General features: G+C 40.0%; 1 protein-coding gene across 1 annotated transcript in view; it reads right to left on the bottom strand.

The window, feature by feature from the left end:
• The window catches only part of LOC306842289 (heparan sulfate glucosamine 3-O-sulfotransferase 2-like), a 264,943-nt gene extending 242,602 nt beyond the window's left edge, over window positions 1-22,341 (bottom strand). Inside the window, exons 1-2 of the mRNA XM_079372452.1 lie at window positions 21,648-22,341; window positions 17,104-19,191 (exon numbers count right to left, since the gene is read on the bottom strand). Of these exons, the coding sequence (XP_079228578.1) occupies window positions 18,573-19,191; window positions 21,648-22,129 (1,101 nt within the window). The 5' untranslated portion in view covers window positions 22,130-22,341 and the 3' untranslated portion in view covers window positions 17,104-18,572. The remainder of the gene's footprint in view (window positions 1-17,103; window positions 19,192-21,647) is intronic.
• Window positions 22,342-27,414: the final 5,073 nt, after the last annotated feature.

The following is a 27,414-nucleotide window of genomic DNA, read 5'->3' on the forward strand; positions in this document are numbered from 1 at the left end:
AAATAAAATTATGTAATTAAGTAACATGGTATTGAGATAAGTGGCTTTGGATTGTTGTTTTTTTTACATTTACAGCTCTGCAAAGACGTCATGTATTTCTCTCTACTACATTTACTCGAACATTTCTCATTTTCTCCACTTGGTGGAGCTCAGTGTTCGCCTAAAAGGTCTGTGCTCTCGCAATGATTAAGTAAGGAAAATACAGCAGCGCTTAAAAAAAAGAGTTTGTCCTGCAGAAATGCCCTTCCATTTGAACTTGGAGGATTATTAAGATATATAGCACAGTCAAATACAATGCTGCCAGCGAGGGAGATGATATGTTATTAAACTACAGCACCATCATTTATTTAGAGCTGATTCAATTGTGGTTTTATTAGTTTGGCCCAAGGCAGGCATATTAAGAGTTAATGCTCCCTCTTTGTCTTTCTATTCTTCTTATTCTGTATAACAGACCTCAGTTTGGGGAATTACATTTTCACCCTCTCAATTCTTACCTTTTGTGCGGTCTGAGAAGTGATGACATTTTATAAATCTCTGTGGTGTGATGGAGCTGTAGCCATGCTTTCATAGAGGAAACCACAGAGTTGATCATAAATGAGCATTTTGTCTTGGTGCTCTTTAGGAAAACGTGAGGGTTGTTAAAATTGTTATGCATGTATGAATGTAATTAAAAAAGCCCACAGACTGCAACCCAGCACAAGATCACGTTGTACAGCAGCCAGCCTCCTCTAGTGCTCCAATCAATAATCATTTGCCAATTGTATCAGTTCCAAGAGAACATCATTAGTGAGACCTCGTTGGAGAATTCAGGAACTTTTATCTGGATTTAACACGCAAAACCGTGACATTACCCTTCTTACATGTTGAACATAGCCCATCCAACAAGCTGAATTAGATTACATTTTTTTCCTTTGATACATTAATAAATGTGCTTCTTGGTGCATTGAAGAAAGGCAATCTAATCTTATTGATCAATCCAATCTTGGTGTCTCCTGTGGCCAAATTCAATCCTTAGTGCTGCTGCTAAGTCTCCATTTCGAGACACTGTGTCCCTGGATACAAAGAGCAGAGGGACAGAATTTTTAGAAGCTTTCACTTTTTCTGCACCTTGTTTCCATTGATTCATGTTTGACGACTTTGTTGAAGAGGCTTAAAGAGGGTAGAAAAGGTAATAAACACCTGTAGAATCTCAATATCTTCTAAGCAGCAACAATGTGATCCTTAAGAGTATTTAACAAACTGCTCTTTTAACCCACACATACCACTTTTGAGGCCCATGATTTGTTGATATTGTCGCAAATTATTAAATATTGAAATACAGATAATACTTAATACTTGATATAACAGTATTAAATGCACTTAATTCTCTACTTACAAAAAAAAGATATCTTATAGCTGAACTTCTCCCAAAAATCTTACAAACCAATAATAGACTACTGCTCCTCGATTAAATAAAAATCTGACACACAAACACACACACACACACACACACACACACACACACACACACACACACACACACACACACACACACACACACACACACACATACTATATAATATACAAATATCGAATAGACTATTTAAATATAGTTGTGTGAAAGAATGTAAAAAGCAGTAGAAAAGGCCTAAAGTGAGATACTGTATGTCGGTATTTATAGATCAGAGCATCACTGAAGTGCTTGGAACAGAAAAAAAGCAGTTCAATTAATTCAATTTTTTGCTTTACTAAGACGAGTAATGTTGCAAAAAAAAATCAAATTCAATCATCGTTGACCCTGTTTTCAGTCACAATTATCTTAAGTTATAGATTTTTAAATGACACAAACAAAAGCTCCTTTAAGGTGAAGAAAGGCACATAATGTTTTTAACAAATACACATTGATGAACCTATCACACCACAGCTATTGTCAACACACTTGCTGCTACAGATTCCTGTTAGCCAAACTTTATATCTCTGTGCAGTGGAGATATTATCATTTTGTTAGCTAAGACAAACTAATACTTCAAAATGTTGTCAGACATGTACAGTATATTCACCTGCTGTATTCATTTCAACACTTTGTATCATTTTGTACAGTCAATGCTCTTAGTTAACATGCTGCTTGCTTCAATTGTGTGCTTATTTAAACCACAAAACAGCTACAGAAGTAGTAACAATTGAAAGGTAACTTCAGTTCAGTGTTTTAGATCAAGGTAATTATTTGAGCCTTCTGAAATCAGTTTTCCATTTGTTAGTATTAGATATCCTCAGATGTTATAGTCCAGTAAAACACTGTCCAACTACTATTTTGGTCACCTTTGAGTCTATCAGCCTGTCCCCCAAAATGTCCCAAATTACTCAAAAAATGAACTCCTTGCAGTGCAGGCAGCACTGAAATAAAACAGGAAAAACAAATCTGTCACAGCTTCATGATTCCTTCCAATATTTTCTCATTTTCTTCTCCTTCCACAATTTCCAACTCATTCCTATTCAATTCATCATCTGAAGAGAGCAACAACCTACCCATCGCTAAGTGTATTCACAGTGTGAGCCTTTTTTTTCCTCTCTGAATGAAAAACAAATTCAATTATTCACTTGTTTCAGGAGCGAGGATGTCAATTATTTCTCTTCTCTTGAGTCCAGTGATGCAGTACTTTAGTTCCCTTTTAATTGGAGATGAAGAATCTAGTGAGCGTTGAGTGCACTGGTGGAGAGAGAGCTGCTTTTTAGCCAATGCAATATACATGACGTGTCATGTGGGACTCCCATGGTTGAATTATGTAACCCCAGAGCAGAGACATGTTGCCTTGAAAACAACTTTAACGCCAAAGGAGACTGCGATGTCGTCGTGTTTTTGGACGAGAGAAAGTCCCATAAACTGTCCTTTTAGTCTTCGCTTTAAGCTCGATCATTTGTAAATTTTGCAATAGACTCGCAACCAACTCACAGCTTTAAGATTATATCGATTATATCTCTCCGATCAGTCTAATTTTTCATCAACTTTCAGTCTCCTCCATGCAGTAGCTTCTCTCTGACTATCCTGTCTTTGTGTTTGTCAAAGCACTTTTTTCTTTTGAAGGTTCTATCAAAGAAGTTATCATTATTCTCTTTATTATGTAAGGCATTACTTGTGATGGACGTTTTAAACTGTGCTTATTATCTCCAAACTTCTTTGGCATTTCAGGAAACTAAGCCACTTCTGAGTAAGATGGCAGAGGATATACCAAAAACCTTTAACCCATAAAAAGTCTGAGTTTACTCCTCCCACACGCTGCACATTCACCTCTCCACCATTCTGCTGAGCATATACTGTAGCTATAGAATCCCAAGGCCTCGCCAACACACAGGACTCATCAGGATGCCGGAGAGCAAGGTGTGAAGTGTCAAAGTTGGACGTACAGCCATTGCATGTCTTTCTGCCTGCCTGCCTGCCTGCCTCGCTTCATCTGACACTCATCCTACACCATTGGCTGTGCGCAGAGTGATTGACTGAGAGGTTGATTATGCTTCTTCCAGCCAGGTGGTTGGCAGGCAACAGAGACGCGTATCACCAGATTGCTGCATCAGCCAAAGTGTGAGGCCACAGTTTCTGGCACCAGTGTGTCTGGACGAACATCACAGGAATAATAAAAAGATGCAGGGATGTCAATCATCACCTAAATTTTCTTTTCCTTTTTTTCATTGGCAGCAGTCTTTCCATCTTGTATCGTGTATCATTAGAGGATTCTGAGCAACACTGAGACGCAATACAGGCAAAAATACTCAAGGATCCTTGGTTCTTGTGGGAGAAGCGGAGAGAGTCTTTGATGTTGTAGCGTTTCACAGAGGCAAATAACACACTTTGATATTTCATAAGCCTTCACTGCTTCAAAAAGGCACAAACATCTGCACACACACTGTCGAAGTTGAAGTTTAAATTACCACCAATCTTAAAGATTTGCAGCAGGGTTTTTTTTTTTTTTTGGGGGGGGGGGGGGTTACATACAGTATATTGGTTGTACAACCGGAGCATTTCCCCCCCCTGAAAGTTCCACTTTTTTTTTAGAGGACTGGTGAGTGAACGTCTGTCTTCTTTGATTTTCTGAGGAAGAGAAAATCAGTGTTTGGATGAACATAAAAGGTAATGTATTCATAAAAAAGCTGTGATGAGTGCAGCTGTCTCCAGCATCTGACATCCAATCTGAGACAAGCCGCCCAGGGAGGTTGGACCATCCTCCACCGTGTGTACACAAACGTGTGTGTTGGTGCACTGATGTTTATTGGCACAACAAAGAATTTATTACCTGATTGAGGAACATTTTAATTCAAAGGAAGGAAAACACAAGGATGTTCTTTTGTCTACTTGTTAACAGGTTTATAACAGTGATATCAATAGTCAATGAAAAACTCAATTTCAATGGACGGGTGTTCCTCATAAACAATGAATCAACCAAAAATGTTGGTGCATAAATCAAGTAATATATAATGTTGCCAAGAAATATGTTTAAAACATTAACAAATAAGTGCAAGGAAAATGAAAGTTTTGCATAATATGAGCTAATAAACTCAGATTAAAAACCAAGTCATTATTAATTAAAACCCCTCAAAACCAGATGTTTATATTTATTAAATCATTCTCATCACATTTTGAAAATCTTCTGAATACGACTCCCCTTAAATGAAAGGTGGTCCACTTATTCCTCACCCTTTTCCATTGAAGAACTATTCAAACCTTTCTTTTCTTTTTGGAATAATGTACAGTATTAAGGCAGAGATTTCCGAACTGTGGGCTGCGACCCCTTCATGACCAGATAATTTGTAGGAGGTTCTTTTAGATTAATGAACAAGTTGTATTTTTTACAAACTATTTGCTTTTTCAATTTGTTTTGTTGCCTTGGAAATGGTATAGTGTGTGAATGGATGATTAGTTTAGGCTGTATTGTGAAAGCCCACATTCAATTAAACTGTTTCTGAGACATAAATAAATATATTTTATATTATATTACATTATATTATATCAGGGAAAAAACTAAATTTGAGTCTCAAATGTTAATCACAGTTATGTTGTTGGTGGTATGGGCGGGCCTCAAAATATCGTTAGATTAAGAAAACACATTCGGATAGATTTGTACTGGATAATCTTTGCTGCTTCCATCATCCAGCCTCAGTTTGTCTTCCCTTTCAGACTTCTCCAAAAGTGTAAAAAAAAACACACTCCTTTCAAGGTGTAAAACTATGTTCAAAATTAGAAGGATTTATTTGGCAACACAAACAACCAATCTTCCTTCATTTTTGCTCCTGCTTTCCAAGGGCATCCTGCTAAGAAAGCGCTGCCACATGATGTACAGATCCTAATGCACAACATGTCGGCTCAGGTGTGGTGTCCAGAGGTGGCTGGTACATCTGATGAGTTTCGGTTTGCTTGAGTGTCATGTGGAGGCAGCTTTGGGATGAGGCTTGTTATTCTCCTCAGTAAGACACGCGCTCTAATTAGAACACATCTCCTGGTGAGAGAGATGCCGAGGTCTGACTACTACTCCTCCAGTCTAATCAGCTTTCTACCTCCCTTTAGCTTCTGCACAGAAAACAGATTATTTTTCTGTCTGACAAACACACAACAGGGGTGGAGAGCACAACAAACAAGTGTTGCTAATTTGGGGGGCTTAAATACAAATTACCACCTAAATCTAAATCTAAACAATTCTTCCTTATTTTCTTCTGGAGTGAAAAAGGCTCGGGCTGTTTGTTATACAAATATGAAGATCTTGAAAATGTGTGTAAACCCTCATCCAAATGTCTCTTGAGGCTTTTGGGTTGTAAAATAGCCTCAAGGAGTTCTGATTTCATTTAGTTTATTGTTGTGTGTAATGTGAAGCTCAAGCGTCATTTTTGGATGTCATTGATATGTACATATATGTTCATATGTTTAATGTCAATAATTATTTTATTATTTGTATTATTCATTGGTGCTAGCACGGAGACAACTACATCTTTACAGCATTAAAGTCCAAGACAATGATATGGTATAATTTGGTTATAGTCATTGTATAATGCTGTATTGCTCTGTATTGTGTTGTAACATAGAATTATAGAAAAACAAATGTATGATACTTGATTACATCATTGTGAGTGTATTGTATCCTATCGTGGAGTATTGTGGTATATCGTATCATGCTGGGTTGTAATTCTAATGACAATGAAATTTCAACATTTAATTAGGCAGCAATTACAGCTGCATAAAGGTACATATTGAAATGGTATAGTAGTGTATGGTATGGCACCATATTGTATCTTTTTATTTCTTATTGTTTCATTTTGTTAATTACATTAACTGTGAAATGTTGTACTGGTTTTAAACCTTTCATCAACACATGATGGCACATTTATTATAGTTTTATGTGATATAACGGCCAACATTTAAAATAACATTCCACCCACTTTTCTTCCCTTGTTTCCTCTATGAGCTTTAGAGCACATCACATGAAGATGCTTGCTTAGTGTCATCCCCACAGACTACAGTTCCAACACTGGTCCTCAAATAGTAGTAGAACATGTATCATTACGTACATGAGACTGTGCCACAGTTGTCAGCATTTCATTTTAATTTGGCTCCTAAGCCACTGGTGATTTTGACCACTGGGACATCCTGTCGGCTGCAGAAGTTAAACTATTCTGAAGCGCTCGGACTGAACGAGGTACACCGCTGAATATCTGCCTCTGCAGTGTCAGCTGCTGTCTCACTTGGATTGCAGGGAACCTCATTCTATCTCTTGCGAACATCCAGAGCAAATGCTTTGTGATATTTTAATTCAGTGCTGCCTAAATAGAGCATGCATGCAAAATGCATTTTCCCGTAGGCATGCATTTAAAATTATTACAGCTTTGTTAACAACAATACCATATAAAAATATTGCAATATCAAGGTTTCTGGGAAGGATATTTTCTCCACTGTTTCCTACTAACTTCTTACTTCATTAAAAATCCAAAAGAGTGAATGTTTGAAGCTATATTAGCCAACAGGGAGTCTGTACATGAACTACATCATGAGCCTGATGAACAACACTGTGACTTTAAACTCTTATAGTCTGCCTTTGGTCATTCCTCCTATTTTTATTTGGTTGTTTTTCTGTGATGTGAAGAAAAGCAGGTCTTTTGTGTGTTGTTTTCAACCCCTCAGTAAAACACTGCTTTAAGTCTTAATCAATACTGGATCGCAATGTTAAAACAATTGCATCAAAAACACTGTAAGCCTCCTTTTAAAATTCTCTAACGTGAAAGACAAAACAAAATAAGCATTGTCCTTGAAGACTTTTTTTTAGTCTCAGCAGCAGTAACTTGTACTCATCAATAGTGCACTAAAGAATTAATCCTTCAGGTATTTTGAGCATTAAATAATTACCAGACTGCTCCATAGGGATGAACATGGAAATAGGAAAAAATCTTTGGATTAACAATGTAATCCAAACACTAAACACATTAAACACTCTACTGTATGGGGACGATTTGTTTGCAATGCTTCATTTAGTAATAATGTTTCATAACAATGCAAGTCTCAGTATCAGTTCTAACAAATACTCATTAAGCTTAACAAGCCCCTCATTAGCTGGAGTGCAAATAGGTCACATCATAGTGCTCCTGAATGCAGAGTATTGCATGATTTGCATTGGCTTCTTCCTAAGGGGATTCATATTTGAAAAGGAAAGCTGAGTGTGTGAGAGAAAAATAGAGAGAGAGAGAGAGAGAGAGAGAGAGAGAGAGAGAGTTTTGACCTGCAGGCAATCTCTAGAGAGTCATTCACTCGTTGAGTCTAATCAGACTCTGGCTGATGCTTGTTCTCAGGGATTTTTGCTCCTTTTTTCAGCCCTCAGGCCTAATTAGGACCCATGTCGACCATACAGAGAGCTGCCGCTCGCAGAGACAGCCACATAGACGCTCACCTGTGTGTCAGAGAAGCCACAGAATGAACTGCTGGCCAGAATGATGACAAGAAAGGTATCAGATGTTGGTGCAGCCACATAGCCTGCACACCCCCCACATGGAGGTCGAGAGTGTTAAATGAATGTTGGGACACACAGAAAGAGAGAGAGAGAGAGGGAGAGACAGAGAGAGAAAGAGTGAGGGGAAGAAAAGCTGCGAGGGAAAAGGGAGAGAGAAAAAGATTCAGACGCCTGGGATGAGATGGGGTCACAGAGAGTGGAACACCTTTTATGATTCTTCTCTTAACAATGCACTATGACCATTGCAAAAGAGGCAAAGAATGAGGAAGAATGAGAGCCTGAACATATAGCCAGGTAAAAATAAGAACAGGTTTTTTAAGACTCCTTCTGCTCGCCTTTCTGTATTTCTGTATCAAACACCGAGAAATCTTCAAAGGACACTCTGTTACATGCAAATTTTAAAAGGGCTTCAGATGGAGTAGTATTCTGACAGATAAAAGTAGCAGACTTCTGAGGTATGTAGATAACAGAAAGGACCAATATGTCCTACATTTCACTGGGACTGAAACAGCTCCTAATGATTATTATCGGTTAAGAAAACTACAGTATATCTCTGAGTTTAGGGATGCGGCGTCTATTAGCTGTGATTCACATTAAGATGCTGAGCGAGTCTGTGCTGTTCTGTACATCTGTCCTACAGTGAACCTTCACAGTCTGTATGCTCTGTCCTCATTTCTGCTGTTTAGTTGTAAGATCTGCATTTTACGATTTGGATGTCATTATTTATTTATTTATTATTTTCTGTTTTGTGTGACGAGCTCAGTGCTTGAAATGTGGCTTTATATTTCAGCCACCAAGTACATACAAACTCAAGGACTTATTGGAATATTTAGCGTCAGAAGATTCAGGAATTAAGGGGGTAATCAATCAGCATTCATATGGTACAAAGTTAGGCACTGGTTAGAGAAAAGTATACGCTGTTACATTAAGCTGAAGGTTTAGTTAAGGTTTCCTCTAAGCTCTCTGTGAAAGCCAGTCTATTATGTAACCCTGTTGACACAGGGAAATGGTTGTAAAACACAGTCCATTATACATTTTAACAAACTTTTAATAACAATTTACAACTGACAAATTTATTCTATTTTACAGTCTATTTACTCCACAACTACAGTGTAATGATTCCCAAGTATAGTATAGTGGAAGTGAAGCATTATTTGACAGCACAAGTACACTTTAATTAGAGTGCATTCGCAACAAAATAGTATAAGGCAGTATAAAGGGGAACTATTAGTCAATAGATGCCAGAGTCTATACTCCTCCAAGTGGACGGACCAGGTTCAAGTCCGAGCTGCGGCTCTTTTCCTGCATGTCAATCCCAAGTCTCTCTCCTGATTCCCTACTCTATTATTGAATACATTGAATATTATTTATCAAAAAAAAAACAAGGATAAATCTTTAAAAAAAAAAAAGTTATCTTAAAGTCGACATGCTCTTAAGCTACAGTGTAATTGCTGTGAAATATGGATGAAGATGAGCCAGCTTTGACAGTTTGCACAGTGAGTTACTAAAAGGGAATCAAAAAAACCTTTTGGTGATGTCAAACATTCAGCCAGAAAACTCCAAAAATAGAGTAGAACTAGAAGAAGGAAAGCATTAGTATACAGCCAGAAAAATGTAATTAACCCCTAAAAGTAAACTAAAGGTAACAATATCAGTTTACAACCTGTTTATAAGCTCTCACACGTTCACCCCCCCCCCCACCCCCTTCTGTCCCCCTGCTTTGGTGTTAAGCTGAATCAAAGTGTTTCCTCTTTAAGTGATAAACAAACCACATCCTGCCCTGACCTCTTCTGACCAATCATTATGTTGCTGTCATATTTAAAAACCTGTTCAGTCGTCAGTTTGACGTCTTAGTCTGTGACCCTCCACCCCAGTCACCTCCATTCCATCTTAACAGTATTCATGACCAGCTCCTCCAAAGTCAGACTTCCAGCACCACCACCATCACCAGTGTCTAGACTCCATCAGGGGGTTTCCTATCCTTCCTTAGGCCTCCCTACCCCTTGAGGACCCAGTTATAATGAGTATATATAATAACGAGTTCTTAGATACCTAATATTTAATTCAAGGTCCCGTTTCCGTCCCTTGTAATGACATAATAGAAATGTATAACCCAGATTCAACAGGATGACATTCATATGGCATACGTTTCATGAAATCTTCAGTGTTGCCTCTAAAATGTTGGTTGTTTTCAGTGAAGAACGATTGACATTGTCCTGTTTCGAATCATCAGATATTCCTCCTAATCCCAACACATGTATCAAAAGCTGATTTCTCCCTCTGTTGGTATCAGTCTGGCTCAGGCTCAGACTGCCTGACTTTAGTATTCATACCAGGTAGCAGAATCCAAACTTTTCACTGCAATCATGTGACATGCAGTCCCAGATTCTATTTGATAACCTGCCACGACTAGGTGTTGCCTGCTTTGTCTTTGAAAAGTGATTGAAATTCATTACACCTACACCCCCCTCATCCACCTACCACCACATGGTACACAACAAACCTTACAGAATGAAATACATTATCTCAAAGCACCTTTTTTCACAGGCATCATAGGGAAAATAAGTAAAAACTGCAGTTTAACTGCAAGTTATCTAATCTGTTGAAGAGCAGCATTTTATGAAAGACATAATCAAAACCTGCATTTTCAATGAAGTATAATCTATTAATAATTAATAAAATATTTTAAATTTGAAGGACTGATGTTCAAACAAAGTTTGCGAGAAGGGATCCAATGTCTTTTTGTGTGTGAGATGTATTCTAAGATAATGTTTCAGATGAGACAGATTTTATAATTAAAAAATGCATTTGTGATTCAGTTTTATTCATTGATGTTCATGGACAAACACTGGGAATAAGGCAGTGATTAAATACTTTTCGTGACAAAATACAAGCATGAATTAAGCAAATAAAGCATAGAGCACAAAGTGAGGTGTGCATGATATAGCTATATTGACTTTTTCCTAAACAGATTCAAGCTGGAAAGAAGTAGAAAGATAACCATTAAGGCAATGCACCAACAGTAAGTGATATTCTGTGCTTCATACTTGCATTATGGCTTCACATTTCAGCTTCCCCACCACAGTGCTGCAGCTTAATTCTGCTCTCCCTGAAGACTTCACTGACATTTTCCAAGGTCTTGCTTTCAAGCCCTGCCTTGATTAGTAAAGCAGGTTTTAAGAGGTACTAATCCCATTCCCTGGAATATCCTCCTTTCACAAACCAGTCAGCAAATGGAGAAAGTTGTTAGCAATGAAAAACAGTGTTGGGGTCCAGCCAAAATGACAAAGTTCAGGCTGTGTCGTTTGGAGAACTACAACAAAAGACTCTTTATCCCAGCATGCCTTGCAGGTACTCCCAGAATGCCTTGCCACACCTAACACATAGGTGTGAAGTCTGGGAGGTATAAAGCCAGCCATGCTTCATTGTTCTGCCTCTTTCAAACGTCGCCTGCCGATGTCCGAAGATACCCAACTTTGTTCCTGTTTCCAGCACGCTGCTCTTTGTTTAAGTTTGGCGCGCAGCTAATCCAAAGGCCTTGAAGCACACCGACGTCCGAAATTCCGAGCTTAGATCATCCACTTGAACGCATCTCCCAAGCAGATCGTTTATTTCTCCCGTGTTAAAACGGTATAGAGAGAGATTGTAAGGATTACGTCTCGTTCCGTCCTTTAAAGAAAGGACACCCACGGAGATCACCTCGCTCGACGGAGGACACGACGGCCCTGCTCAACCCCTTTGGACACACACGCCGCCATCAGCTAACAACTGCAGGAAGGCCGCTCCAGGACCTCTTTTCTTCCTTTCATCAACCGTGGACGAAACGGTGACAAGTGAGGCTTAGCTAGGTCTGGGCAGTTAGATATAGAGAGTGTGTTTAATAACTGAGTTATTATGGTGAAACGGTGATAATATTTGCTTGGTGTTTGACCGATGTGTCTTAGATTTTACTAGAGTAAAATCTCTTTTTGTTTCCTTTATTTGTGTCGCTGTGCCCCCTGTGTTTATCTGTGAGCTCCCGCGTCATAACCGGGCAATAGACTCATTATCAGAAAGACTAGTGTGAACGCTGTCTGATACAAATCCAGCCGCTGGCTTCTGATAAGTGAAAGTTACTATGCTCTGAGTTGTGGTGAGCTCCAGTCCGAGATTGAGCTGTCGAGCTGCGTTGTTTTCTCTCGCTCTCTCGCCTTTACACACACACCTTTCGGTAGACACACACACATAGATCTGTGGCTTTCCAGACGCTGCTGAAACGTAGATCACGTTCTGTGTCCGCCATCACGTGACCACGCGTGGTCGCCGCCATTTTTGATCGCTGTCTGTCTCTGTCTGTCCCTCCCCCTCTCACTCTCACACACACACACACACACACATACACACATGTGCCACGCTTGTTTGTTCTGTTTGTTACTTGTAGTTTGGCTTATGATGGTTGTTTGTTTGATTGAGTTTCATTGATTAACTTGATGTTGCTTTGTTAAATAAATTCTATTATATTTTACAAAGTCGTTATTTGTGATCACTGTGAATTTGCTTTGTGACTTAGGCTGGGTGAAAGGGCTTTGTGTTCGGATTTCACACCTTCAATTAAATACAGATTATTAATTATTAATATGGGTATTTAATTAAATAATTTGAGACTGATATTGGTAATATTTTGGTTGTTCCCTGTTTACAGGGTGGTGCCCCGAGGTTTATTAAACGCAGTTTAATAACAATTATTGATTTAGATTAATAATTAAATAAACTTAATTATTAATTTATTTTGACAATCAAATTTTACTTCATAAAACCCAACATAGCAGTTGGTCAGGTATTCGCTCCTGAAAATTCCCAACATAATGATGCATCCCGTGTGAGGCCCTTAATAAACCAGCTTTGTTACATTGTTTGTTCACAGTGATCCAAACTTTTTAATCCTGAAGTGATTCTTCTAAGGAAATTCTCTTTTCTTTGGGAGATTACTTTTTGTTGTTTTTAAAGCAAAGCAAACATCAAGTTGTGTGTTAGTTGTGCTGCTGCGTGTTGACGAGTGAGTAGTTTAATAATTTTTGTGTGCTTATTGTTGTTGGAGACAACAAGTTAGCCATTTGCTCAGTCAGGAGTGTAACTTTAAAATTGTTACAGAGCCAGCTGCCTGAGAGGTGTGTCTTCCCCCAATCCTCAAAAGGACTTGAGGTGTGAATGTTCGCACCTAGCTGCCAGGACAGACTGCACTGATCCGGTTTAGAACCATAGATCAGAATTGCCTCCTGCTGACTTTTTATCTTGCAGCTTCACAAACAGTAATCCACTAAGGTATTCTGTTTTACCACATCAACATTAACATCAACATGGGTACCAAAACTTCTTGTGAGCCAGGAGCTAAGACTCCTTTTGGATCAGACCACCACACATCACCAAAAGAAACTGTTGCTGGTCTGACGCAGCTCTCCTTAGAGGGGATTGCCAACCTGATCAGCTATTTCATTAGCATTTGTAAGGACACCTTGAGAAAGGTAGGTGACCAGGCCAACCCCCGAGCCAAGATCACCCCCAACAAAGACAGAATGTCTGCGAAAGACATTCAGCAGTCAGGGACCAAGGCCCCCTGTGGATCACACAATCCACCCCCTCAGGTTGGAGTTGCAGGTTTAAACCACGTCCCTTTAAAGGTCAACAGTCTGAACTCCTCCACCCTCAGCACAGGCGAAGATAAATTAAATGAGTCGGTTGAGTATATAACTCATCGAACAGGGAAACCACAGTACACATCTTCGAATGTTCTCGGCCAACTTCTCCTCCCTTTTCAGCGCAAATCATATTTGCAGCAAAAGAGACACCAGGCACAGCTCGCCCAGGTGCAAGAAGATAACCAGATCCTAAAGGACGGCTTCAAAAGGATGCAGGACCGACTTAAGACCTTGCAAGTCGAATGCAAGGCCCTGCAGGAGGAGAATAAAATACTGCAAGAAAGCTGCAGGTTAGCCAGACGAATGAAAGAAAGTGTCATGGTACCCGGAATTCAGGAGGAGCAGGTACGCACCGCAGCCCCCACGCCAGCTGAGGAAGCCCTACACAAGGGATGGGATACTGAACCAGATCCCTGGAGGAAGGAGACAGACATGTTGGACGACCAGAGGACTTATGAGTCTTCAGACGACTCGGGCAACTCCCACCAGGCTGTTACTCATGGTTTACGGACCAGACAGAGTGTCAGCGCCTCAGTGGAGACACTCCAGCCAGAGGTCCAATCCCTGCCGAAAGAGAACAAATCTCTTTGTCAGCACCGACAAACTGCCAAGCAGAAGGTGTTAGACACGTTTGAATTAATTCAGGGAGCCACGTCGTCAGGATACGACTCTGATCGTGCACCAAGCCCCTTAAAAAATCAAACGCCCCTGCTGAAAAAGCTCAGTAGAAAACCGAGCAGCCAGGTTAGTCTAATGACTAAACAAAGTCTTGTTCCCCCTGTCAATCCTGAACAGAAAGATTTTGACTGTAGAGCCCCTCCCTTTGACAAAACGCTCCGGTATATTGACAGCTGCCACACCTTTTCACACCTTCACAGGTTTGAATCACCCCATGGGAAGGGGGGTGACATCTCAGCCCCCTCAGGCAGAGATTACAGCAGGCCCTCTCCTACTACCTGCAGGTTCCCACACATACACCCTGAGCGTCACAAAGGTGACGTAGCACTTGAAGGCAACAAATTGCCTCGTGCTATGAAGCAGTCCAAGAGACCACGTCACCGGCAGAGAAGACGACAGAGCCAGGGGGGTGAAGGGTTGAGCCAGCCGTAGGGTAGGTTCCAGCCTGAGGAGTCAATCACTGACAGACCTGAACAGAACTCTCGGGATGACCGAAGCCTAAGACAGAAGGGTAGGTATAACCAGAGTTCCCAAGAGGAACTCTCGGGATGGCCGAAGCCTAAGTCAGAAGGGTAGGTATAACCAGAGTTCCCAAGAGCTTCATAAGGAAGCAGGTCTCGGCAGTGAAATGACTAGCACAATTCCGAGGGGGGTGATAGATGGGGTAAGACAGTGGCAGGCCTCCAGCCCTTACAAAGAACCAGGTTCTGACTCCACATTGGGGAGGGGCGAGTAGCTCCCATTTCAAAATCCAGTAACTCTACTCACGCTTTTGTTGTTGTTGTTTTGTTTTGTTTTGTGGCCTCACACCCATAGTGAGACTCTACATGTACATGTACATTACGCACTGACATGCCACAAACACACACAGGCTTTCTCCTGCCCAGTCAAGGAGTTAGCCCACACATCTACACATGAAACCCTTCTCTTTCTTTCTTCCTCTTGTTTGTTTGTTTCATGTGTTTTGTCCAAGAATGCACCTTGAGCAGCAATGCTTCGCTAATGTCTGATTATGTTTTGATGTTTAGCGCTAGACATAGTTAGACAGTCTGCCCAGACTTTGCCTCAATGTCTGCCCAGACCAAATGCCTCTTGAATTTATGGACTGTTTGCCAAATTAACTTTTGTACAAGTATCTCCAAAGCACGTGGACTGGTGGCCCATAGTGCCCTGAAGACCATGACCTGCATCCCGCTCTTCAGGCCAGGGGGGGATGTTGGGGTCCAGCCAAAATGACAAAGTTCAGGCTGTGTCGTTTGGAGAACTACAACAAAAGACTCTTTATCCCAGCATGCCTTGCAGGTACTCCCAGAATGCCTTGCCACACCTAACACATAGGTGTGAAGTCTGGGAGGTATAAAGCCAGCCATGCTTCATTGTTCTGCCTCTTTCAAACGTCGCCTGCCGATGTCCGAAGATACCCAACTTTGTTCCTGTTTCCAGCACGCTGCTCTTTGTTTAAGTTTGGCGCGCAGCTAATCCAAAGGCCTTGAAGCACACCGACGTCCGAAATTCCGAGCTTAGATCATCCACTTGAACGCATCTCCCAAGCAGATCGTTTATTTCTCCCGTGTTAAAACGGTATAGAGAGAGATTGTAAGGATTACGTCTCGTTCCGTCCTTTAAAGAAAGGACACCCACGGAGATCACCTCGCTCGACGGAGGACACGACGGCCCTGCTCAACCCCTTTGGACACACACGCCGCCATCAGCTAACAACTGCAGGAAGGCCGCTCCAGGACCTCTTTTCTTCCTTTCATCAACCGTGGACGAAACGGTGACAAGTGAGGCTTAGCTAGGTCTGGGCAGTTAGATATAGAGAGTGTGTTTAATAACTGAGTTATTATGGTGAAACGGTGATAATATTTGCTTGGTGTTTGACCGATGTGTCTTAGATTTTACTAGAGTAAAATCTCTTTTTGTTTCCTTTATTTGTGTCGCTGTGCCCCCTGTGTTTATCTGTGAGCTCCCGCGTCATAACCGGGCAATAGACTCATTATCAGAAAGACTAGTGTGAACGCTGTCTGATACAAATCCAGCCGCTGGCTTCTGATAAGTGAAAGTTACTATGCTCTGAGTTGTGGTGAGCTCCAGTCCGAGATTGAGCTGTCGAGCTGCGTTGTTTTCTCTCGCTCTCTCGCCTTTACACACACACCTTTCGGTAGACACACACACATAGATCTGTGGCTTTCCAGACGCTGCTGAAACGTAGATCACGTTCTGTGTCCGCCATCACGTGACCACGCGTGGTCGCCGCCATTTTTGATCGCTGTCTGTCTCTGTCTGTCCCTCCCCCTCTCACTCTCACACACACACACACACACACATACACACATGTGCCACGCTTGTTTGTTCTGTTTGTTACTTGTAGTTTGGCTTATGATGGTTGTTTGTTTGATTGAGTTTCATTGATTAACTTGATGTTGCTTTGTTAAATAAATTCTATTATATTTTACAAAGTCGTTATTTGTGATCACTGTGAATTTGCTTTGTGACTTAGGCTGGGTGAAAGGGCTTTGTGTTCGGATTTCACACCTTCAATTAAATACAGATTATTAATTATTAATATGGGTATTTAATTAAATAATTTGAGACTGATATTGGTAATATTTTGGTTGTTCCCTGTTTACAGGGTGGTGCCCCGAGGTTTATTAAACGCAGTTTAATAACAATTATTGATTTAGATTAATAATTAAATAAACTTAATTATTAATTTATTTTGACAATCAAATTTTACTTCATAAAACCCAACATAGCAGTTGGTCAGGTATTCGCTCCTGAAAATTCCCAACAACAGTTACAGGAATAGAAACAATGTGATCCCAAAGCTAAAAACGAGGGCTATAGCAATAAACAGACACTGATGATGGCTGGTAACTGATTACAAGTGGAAAAGCGGTGTCATCTTAGATGTCATGTTCCTCAGTCTCTCTTATAAAGAATAATACTACTCCTGAAGTTATACATAAACAGCCTTTAGTATAGAGATTGTGAGTTATCCATAGTCCTTAGTAGCAACATATTATACGATGCCTGACGAGAGAAAACATGCTGCAAAGAGCCCAAGGGATCAGAAACGTTTTTTCATTTCAAAACTAAAAGCAAGACTACTTAATGGACAGATAGCTTTGCTAAACTTACCACAACTGCATGGCTACATGTAGCTGCTCCAAAGCCAGTGTGCTATCTAGAAGTGAAAATACCAATACTCCTTTGATTCTCAGTGCAGCCACAGCTAGCTAGTATAACTTAGACGGCCAACTAAAATAACTAAAAGCTCCTACTTAGCAATTGTGATATCTTCATGAATAACTATTCCTCCATAAAATAAAGGCGGTGTCCCCTAAACATGACACTATGGGTTTTTGTTGTATGAGCAGCCTCGAGTTATTTGTCTGTGGTCTTCTTTGCAAATGTAACAATGGCTGCTAAGTGTGGCTGCTGTTAGAGAGTTAGTTCAGAACTAATTTCGGCTGTGCAACTATGACTTCAAATCAAGTCAATAAATCTTACATTTGTGCTTTCACTCCTTGCTAGCACAGTAGCTTTGGAGCAGTTACCCTTCTTAACAATCTCCATAAATACTGTATATAACCTTATTCTCTACAAAAAAGGAAAGACATTTGTGTTATTGTTTTAGCTATGGCGTTGTGTACACATTAGTTTACTTTGATAAAGTCACTACACCGGCAGCTTCGTGTAGCTCCTGTTAGCCTTGCCGCTTAAGCAGTAGGCTTACTTAGGTGAAAAACAGTGATGTGATGGTGTGTTTTTATTAAAACTTCTGACGAGTAGTTTTGTAACAACTATCAGTCTTTCAACAATCTCCTTAAAATATGACATTTGCACAAAAAATAGAGACAAATGTTGACACATTTTTTCTTTTTTTTACATTAAGCTATTAAACATTTTGCACCAGTTCCATCAATTGTTATCCGGTCCAAAAGGTAGTGCCTCTTTTTTTAAAGTAAAACATGAATATGTTCCATGTTGTGCGCCAACAGCCCAGAACAATTCCCCAGATTTACATATTTTTTTGGTCTTCACAGCAATTTTGCTTTCTGTCCTATCTTTTTAAAATTATAGTAAATTGCCATTGTTTTTTTTTTTTGACTTTTTGACTTCATGGTCTCCTACTACAGAAAACGTTAGGGCTTTGCAACATGTCTGCTCTTGTTCGCGTCTGTATAATAATGGAGGTTAAACCATTTTGACGAAGAAATAGTCTTTTTTGTTCAGTTTAAAAACATGTTTCACTCCTCTACTCCCACTTGAAATCATGACCCACCATTTCATAAAACTTGTCATTGTAAGGTCTATAGAAGTCTCTTAGTTGCTCTATAGCGTCTCTATCTATCTGCACATGAGTTCTGCCCTTTGACTTTCCCAGGCAGCGAGGCGAGCCACTGCTTTCAGGCTTCTTAAGGCAAGGGAAGCCCTTGGTGCGGTTGAAGTAGAAGTGTTTGTCAGTGACAATTCGCTTTAACCCGAGGAAGTCTTGCACCCGAGCCAACTCCCCTGCTGGATCTGTGATAAGACGCTCTCCGCTAACAAAGTGGATCTGAGCCAAAGGGAAGTAGCGGAGCCAGTTCTCGAGATGTAGAACGTACAAACCGATCCTTATGGCATTCCAAGTTGTGTCCACAATGCCAAGACTCTGGTTTCTGAAGGCCAAGTCCTGGAAGCTGGGCAAGTCAGGAGTTTTGGATAAAGTTTGAGTGTAGTCCGATATTGCACGGGTCACTGGGTCTCGCACCACCACAATGAGCTTTGTTTCTCTTGACATAGCAGAGATACGATGTGGCGTCTCTTTAGTCACAAAGTAGCTTGGCGTCTTCTCCATTGTGATTTGGCTTTCAAGCGTCCTTGGCATTAAACCTCTGAATTAAAGATAAAAACACAAAGTAAAAGTTCCAGCAAGATAACACTTTCTCATTTACAATCACAATACTAAGTGTTTTTGAATATTTCTCACTGTTTTGAAGGACATAAATACCACAAAAGCTAACTGATTCAGACAGAGAGGACACAACGTCCTTGCCTTCACTCTGTCGAAAGGAAAGTGTGTATTAGATGTCTATTTAGGGCAACATTACTCAAGTGAGCTTCAAAGCCATAGATCCAACAAAGAAGCTCCAGTTTGGCCATGAACCCAGTTTCTTCATGTAAATGATAATAAGAGCACTGACGCACAGTCATAGTAGTTCGTTGTCACAGGAGACTAGTTGCGCAGACAGCTCTCCTGTGCATCAGCCAGCCTAGTTCAAGAGTAATAAATCATGATAAATGCAAACAGAACACTTATAGCAGAGTGACTCCATAAGGTTAGTTCTGGGTCTTCAAACTAGGCCAGTGAAATCTTCAAAGTAATGAACAGGTACACAGAGTAAAGTTTGAGGTTCCAGTTTAGACATTGACTAAGGATATGGTTTTAACAATTGATGTGCACTATCAGTCCACTTAACAATTAAACACTGTAAATGGTTAAACTAATCATTTATATTTTTTAATAATGTAGGACAAAAATGCCAAACCGCCAAACCGTGTCCAACTGTAACAAAAACTACTCAGAGATTTCAGTGGCATTTAACATAGCAGTGAATTTCGTTGTTGAAGAATGTGATAAACGGTTTCAACTAATAATTAAATGACTATACTGTAGAGCTTAAGGATGTTTATCCATGTCAAATAAGCTGTGTCTGAATTTAAATTTTTGTTTAATCATCAGGAAAATTAGTAGCCAGGATCTATCCCTAATTTTGAATTTAAAAGGGCCATTCAATCAGACTTTAGGTAACTTTTTTTTTTTCAGTTTTTAGTCTAGTTAATCCAATATTTATTTGGTGTAAAATCTTCGCCATTCGAGATTAAGAGTCCAGCCAACCAAGCACTGCACTTTAGCATTTAGCATATGTTGTCAATATTACTTTTCTCTCTTCCAGTCTATATATCTATTTACAATCAATCACCAACTGATGCTTCCATGCTTGGCAGTTAACAATACCAATATCTTTCCAATAGATTTTGATATCAGGACTCTAACCCTTAAGTCTGGCCTACATTAATGAGTGTTTACTGAAGACTTTCTAAATTAAAGTTCGGAAAGGGATCCTCAGATGTCAGTTGGCAAATGACCTTTTCTCTGCAGCTTTGACAGGTGACAGTCAAACTGCAGTAATAGGCTAGAGTTCACATCCGGCTTATATTTCTCTGACACATCTAGGAGATAAAAGGGCTTCAGCAGCCTTCTGTGCTGAGGAGTGCCAATTAGTGGAGATACTTGGAGTCTTTAATGATTTCATTAGAACACTGATACACAACCCTCTTGTGACAGCCAATCACTAACATGAGATGTTTTCGAAGGTTGATCTGTGTGTACATGTGCACACAATTTCATGTCTAAAGTGAACACATTTCTGCTTTAAATCTGTAATGAGGGAGTTTAAAAATCATGTGGATGTTTTGTATCATGAGAACCTATCTTTGTTGAATGAATATGATGGATGCTTTTAGCAAACAATGAAACACTTTCCATTGATTGTGAGGTATTATTTCAACAAGAAACAACATGAAAGCAGCTCAGAGTCCTGGTAGATAGAGTCCCACACTGTGTTCGTGCTGTTTACCATCATGAGATTAGATTTTAGAAGAGATGTTTACGGGAAGAAAGGACAGGTTATGCCTTAAAGTGTTTTTAATGTATTCTGAAAGTCTAATGAGTCAAGAGATTGAAGAAAACACTTCTAATGTGTTTACCTCAAATCACCCTGTAGACAGAGAGGCACCATTGGGAGGGCGATATGACTATAAGAAGCTGATGTAATGTGAAAAGTGGTATAGAAGAAGATCCTATCATTTCCATATATTTCTTTACATGTGCTATACATACATCACAACAAAATATAAACGAATGTGTCATGTGATTTTACATTTAATCCTCGATGGCTATACAATCTTTAAAATCTGTAAGCAAAATGGTCATAGTGGTGCTGCATTACTGCATTATGCATGATGATTTAACATCAGGACTTACGGATTACACATAGCTTTAAATGTACAGACAGGAAATGTTGAAGGCCCCAGCCAAATGTAAAGGGTACAGCTAATTATTGAAACCTGCGTATTAGTGATCTTCTTACACAACTACAAGGCTGTCGATCCTGTGATTCACTTTTTACAGCTCAAGGTGTAAAAACACTTTTAGAACCTATTAAATCAGCTGATAAAATGTGTGATTGCGGAACAAAACACGATCAAACTGGCTTCATGTGTTAGGTCTGATATTAGATCACGTGGCCACTTGGCATGCATGCACCTGTGCAGGTGATGCTCTTACCTGTACCAATCCAGTCCCCTGTCATAGTTTCTGTCGAAGAAGTGCGTCTCGGTGCCAGCTGCGCGCACGTCCGGATGAATCCGGATAAACTCTAAAACGGCTCTCGTTCCTCCTTTTTTCACTCCTACTATGATGGCATTCGGTAACTTTTTATTCCCAAACTTTAAATTACTCATGGGAGGGCTTGGTGTGTCGGTGTGGAGGTTCATGGAGGGTCTTTGATCGCTTTTCAGCCGGGATGCATCCGCGCTGCTCGGCTGCAGAACGCAGGACAGGGACTTCTGGATGCGTCTTTTGGCTCCATGATCCAGGACGCGCTGGCAGCTGGGCGTTGGATCACCTGACGTTTGCATGATTGTGTCAGCTGGGAACAGTGCACAATAGCACAAGTATGATAGAAAAAGGGACAATAAACCCAAGGATGTTCTTGTGAGGCGGTGTGACAAGGGAAGAAACCGACAGAAGAAGAGCACGCATGCCATCTCTCCATGGAAATAAACAGTGCATGATTTTAAAATTGATTTCACGTTCCGTCCTTGTATGATTGTTTTATTCACTGAAGTCGCGAAACTGTCATCTATCTCCAAACAGAAACAATAAGACAAAACAAAATCCAAAACCTGCGTCCCGTCCTTTCAGTTTCAGTTTGGCAGCGAAATCCTCCTGTTAAACTCCTGGACGTCTCCATGGTCATCGCGCGCGAGAGAGGAGCAATGGAAGCGCGCGCTCTGAGAGAGCCAAGCAGGCTGAGAGACGGGAAATATTTCAACACAGTGACGTCAGAGTATCTGTGCATAAAAAAAATATTAAGCTATCTTGTCACACTCACCTGACTTTACTCTTTTTTTGGCAGTCCAAATTGATTCTTTTTTAATTAGGCGTATCTTAAATGGACTCCTTTTTAACCAGTGGCATGCATGCCCATATGAATATTTAAAATAATGGCTTCAGTAGAGAAATAGTTGATGTGCAGATGTTAGTGGTAATGATTAAAGGTAATCTAAACATAGTGAAATCAACAATCAGTTTTTAAATTTCAGTATACCTTTTTGAGTGAACTAAATGTTGTATCTTTGGTTTCCTTTAATGGTTACTGAAACAAAGACTTAATCTAGATTTCTTTTTTCCTGACTTTTATCTATCCAGGAAATACTGTTCAGATTCATCAGTGATTAAACTTTTTTGCAGCCCATAGCCCTTACAGCCATAGCCATAGCCCATACAGCCCATAGCCCATACAGCCCATAGCCCATACAGCCATAGCCATAGCCCATACATGTCCTCTGTACTCTTAAGTGTACATTCTGGTCTGTTTTTAGAAGGCTATGTTAAAACTGATTCCAAAAATCAGCTCTTTTACTACTTCACGAGGGAGCCTCTTAGATTGTGATGTTCACTTTAAACTATAAACACATAGCATTAAGGCTCAGTATCTGTTAAATAACATAGATTTTATAGCCTAATTTTGACTCAAAAACAAGACCAGGTGATAAACCAGCCCCTTGTATTTTACATCCACTGATATTGTAGAACTTAAGTGATGCATCCCCGTGAAGCACTCTTCACCTAAATTACCGCCAATCAGTCGCCACACACTCTATGGATGTAGGCCTGCCTCCTCCGGCTGCCTCAGACCCCTAATATCACCCCTGCTTTGACTTCCTCTCTCTGAGTACAGGAAAATATAGGTCTGTGTGTGAGCTTGGTGCCATCCTGAGGCACCTAATCCCTCTTACTTTCCTGATGACTGATACAAATGCAGACAAGCCCGAGGAGGCAAAAAGAAGAGGAGGATAAAAACTCCCAGAACTGCAGAGATGCATAGAGGAGTGGAGGTGTCACAGAATGGTGCTCCCGCGGGTGTTTGCGCCCAATCTCAGAGGCCTCTGATTAAAGAATGATTTATAGGTTGCTGGTCGGAGAGGACCGCTCAGCAATCTGTCTACTGAATGAGATTTTTCCTCAGGAAGAGGGCGGGTAAATCAAACCTCTGGGCGAGGAGCCTGCACAGTCGGGCGATGGGGTATCAGTGATTAAATGTTATAATCACCTTTGCTGAGTGTGCGCCTGGTTTTTATCAGGGATGCTGGTACCTGAAATCCGTTTACCCTTGGTTTAATTTACACAACATATGTCTTGTTTTATCTTGTATAGAGTGTCAGCCAGTTTAGACTGATGTGTTTTGACAGAATACAACGTGGGTCAATTTATTACAAGGTCTTTTCATATGGAAAAAAAGGGCTTGGCAAGAACACATTTCTTCATAAGAAAGACTAAAACGTAAGGGAATATTGAACAGAGAAAATAAATCTGTCTTTTATGCTGAGATTAAATTCAAGAAATTTCAATTTAAAAAGGGAGATACTACTTTTAGCTTAAGTTTGCACAAAGGGATGATTCTCTGCAGACCCTAGGGACTGTTATTACGACAGAACATGATGGAAGTTTTATGGAAAACTGAGCGTGTTTTTCCTTAATATTCTCCTCTGGAGTTGACAGAATAAAGGCCTTAGTTTGCTCGCTGACCACTCCATCAGCAGCACTGATCATTTGTCAGAGGGAGCTGATGTAGGCGTCAGCTCATCCTGACTCTGATCACATTCTGAGTGCAGATACAGATGATATCCAGACAACGCTACATTACGGACAGATGAAGAATCACTCCCACAGATACAGCTCACACCCTCTTGTCAAACTGAGCACACAGCGAAGTGTTTTGTTTAGTGAGAAAATGCAGCCACAATGATGATTGCCTGTCAGAATGTCAATTAATACAGTGTTATGATATGAATGTACTTTTAAGAAAAGACAAGTCAGTGTTTGATTTTTTCTAACTGCAGGCAGTTTAAGTAGAATAGCTGTGTAGATGCTCAGATCAGATGAGTGAAAATCAGGAAATGTAACATCTTTTTTTCTAATTAATTGTACCAGTCTAGGAGGTAAATGTTGCTTGACGTTGCCTAAAATAATAAATAAATAAATGAATAATTTAGACAACCCTTAAACCCCCATAGAACAATATTAACAGAGAAGCCTTCAGTCTGGCAGCTCATCTCATAAAGCGTATCTTCAGATCTTAACAGTAGTCTATGCAAAACACTCCTCAAAAGGTAAGACAGGTAAAAATAATAATAAATGCTTGTTTTTTTAACAGCCTAACCCTAAAAGCTACTATTTTTGTTTTATTCGTCTTAATTGCTGAAACAGCTATAATGCAGGCTTTGTAGGAACAATTTCATTCTCCATACTCTCATCAATGTCAAATAGTGTTGCGACACTGACACCTGTTGGTCAGAGGATGGCATTACCATAGCAAAACCTAACCACTGTGAAAGTGAAAGTTAAAAGTGCGTAAACATCTTTTTCTTGTAAGCCTCAGCAGCTTGAAGAAACTGATTAACAAGAACACAACAATTCAAAAACCACCAGTGTAACACTAAGTAAATATGAAATGGTTTGACTTTTGTAAATGAAGACAAAAATGCTGATGCCATTTCAAATCATGTCTGTTAAAATCTAGTGATATTTTGAATATCAAGATGGTTGGAAGGGGGTTTAAAAGTCTTGCATTGATTAACCTACTAAAGAAAAACTTACATAACCTAAAGAAATTATGCTGAACGTTATATCTGATGGGGTTGGAGCAATATTCTCTGTGGAAAGCTTGTCATTCCACTTCATGGGTCAAGCCTTGCTGCTTTTCAATGTCAGCTTGATGACAAGGTCAGAGCTAAGGCCTGCTCAGTACTGGGCGAACCACATGTAAAGCCCTGGACAACTTGTCATGTATATCAGGGTGTCTGGTTTAGAGTTGGCACATTTCTTGGAGGTAGAAATATGACAATTTCAGGTAGTTGTATCGAAAGGCGGCAAACATTGGCAGACAGTCCTACATTGTGCGCAAGCGCATCTTCCAATATCCTATACGATCTGCTTTGATCAGAGCTCGGGCTGTCAAGCAGCATCTTCTGAAAATTTACCCACAGCTGTCTGGTTTTTGACCTTGTGCTAAGGTCTGCCCTGTTCATGTCCACCCTTTCCTTGATTTGGTGCAACATTGTAAAAGACTTTGGAGAGTGCTGCAGCATCAGATATTTCGATATCTGATGCTGCAGCACTCTCCAAAGTTGTCACTTTTGTCACCATTGATGAGTACATCTTTCCAGCTTGGTTTACCATTGACTCAAACTATGAGTTATCCTCTTGCAGCTCTGAAGCAACCAGGTGATCGTTTGATCACTTTGGGTGATCACTTTTTACTCAATAACATCTATAGAGGATGCATTACATATGTATTACCTTATTCAAATGGAAATGGGTGACCATTTTAGAGGGTTCACACATCGGCCTCTGTTCGGGCTAATTCAGAGTTGTTTATGATCAAAGTTATAAAACTCCAATTTAAGATATTTTTGGGTACAATAACTTGAATGTCAAGTCTGTGTTTAAGCTAAAAAGGGTGTCTAAAAACACATACTTAATAAGAGTTACATAGCAGGCTAAATCGTTTGCATCTCTGGTTCATCCCAAGATAAAACCTCACAGTAATCTCACAAAATCCTGTATTCCATGAGTTTGTAATAAAGTCAGTGCAATTTAGACAAGTCCAATGGATTCATTGACCCAGTAAAAAAATGGGGTTAGGTCAAACTTGGCTCTTTCAAATAATAATAATTTGAACCTTTATAGAGTTCACATTTTGGTAAACTTTATGTTGTCAATGACACCTAATATTACAAAAAACATGTCATCCATGCAGCTGCCGAGCAGGCCTACTTTGCTTTAATAAGGTGTTTTGTTGTAACATAAAATGGCAGAATTTTTGTCAAATAAAACAAAGAAGAAAAAAAACCTTCAGTTTTGTTTGCCCCAAAAAATCATCTCGAGACTAAGATAGCCTACTCCTACCAAAATCTTTGCATATTTAGCAGGAGAAACTTGTAACTCCCATATGACGTTTCTTCAAAAAACTCACCCAAAAGGTGCAAAGGTCAGATCAGCACAACAAGAGTTATGTGGTTATCACGTTCTGTCCCATCATTAGCCGTTTGGAGAGCGATGTTATGTCAGCTTTGTCCAGCGCCTCAGGTAAACATGCAGAAACATGCCAAAAGCTCACATGAAATGTTCAGTCAAACGTCCTCTTTTAAAAGCAAATCTGATCTGTGTTTTGTGTTTGTGTCAATGACATAGGAATCAGGAGAGGGATTCCTGTGGCCATGTATCACACTTTTAACAAGAACAACACTTTACAACACCACCAGTGTACCAAAACCAGGACATTCAGCTCCTCGTGGACTGTCTCATTTTGAGGATAGAGGACTTCTGAAGTGCCCTCGCAACTAAATTGCTGTCAACAGAGTCAGGAAGGAGGTAAGTGGTCACACAACAAGTCAAGCAGAGTTTAATTGTGTTGTGGAATTGTATTGCTATTTGTTTGAGTTTTGGTATCTACAATCAAACTCAATTTGTTCATAAAGATTTTGTCATGTCCCCTTCACAAGCCTGAAAAAAGGAGAACTTACGTGCAAGGATGTTAACAATATTAAGACAGCTTTGTCAAGAACAGGGATATTTGGGTCCTTTTATCTCACTTCTGCCGTGAAACAGACCTAAACAAGAAACACCATATACTGCTGCTGATGGTTTTACACTTGCATTGCATTCAGAAAGTATTCAAACCATGTCTCACAGTTGAATATGTCAGAAGAAAAACTACAATATGAGGTTAAAGGAACTGTCTGCAGAGCTCAGACAGGATTGTGTA

The sequence above is a fragment of the Symphodus melops genome, assembly GCF_947650265.1.
Source record: "Symphodus melops genome assembly, chromosome: 21".
In the NCBI taxonomy this organism is placed as follows: Eukaryota; Metazoa; Chordata; class Actinopteri; order Labriformes; family Labridae; genus Symphodus; species Symphodus melops.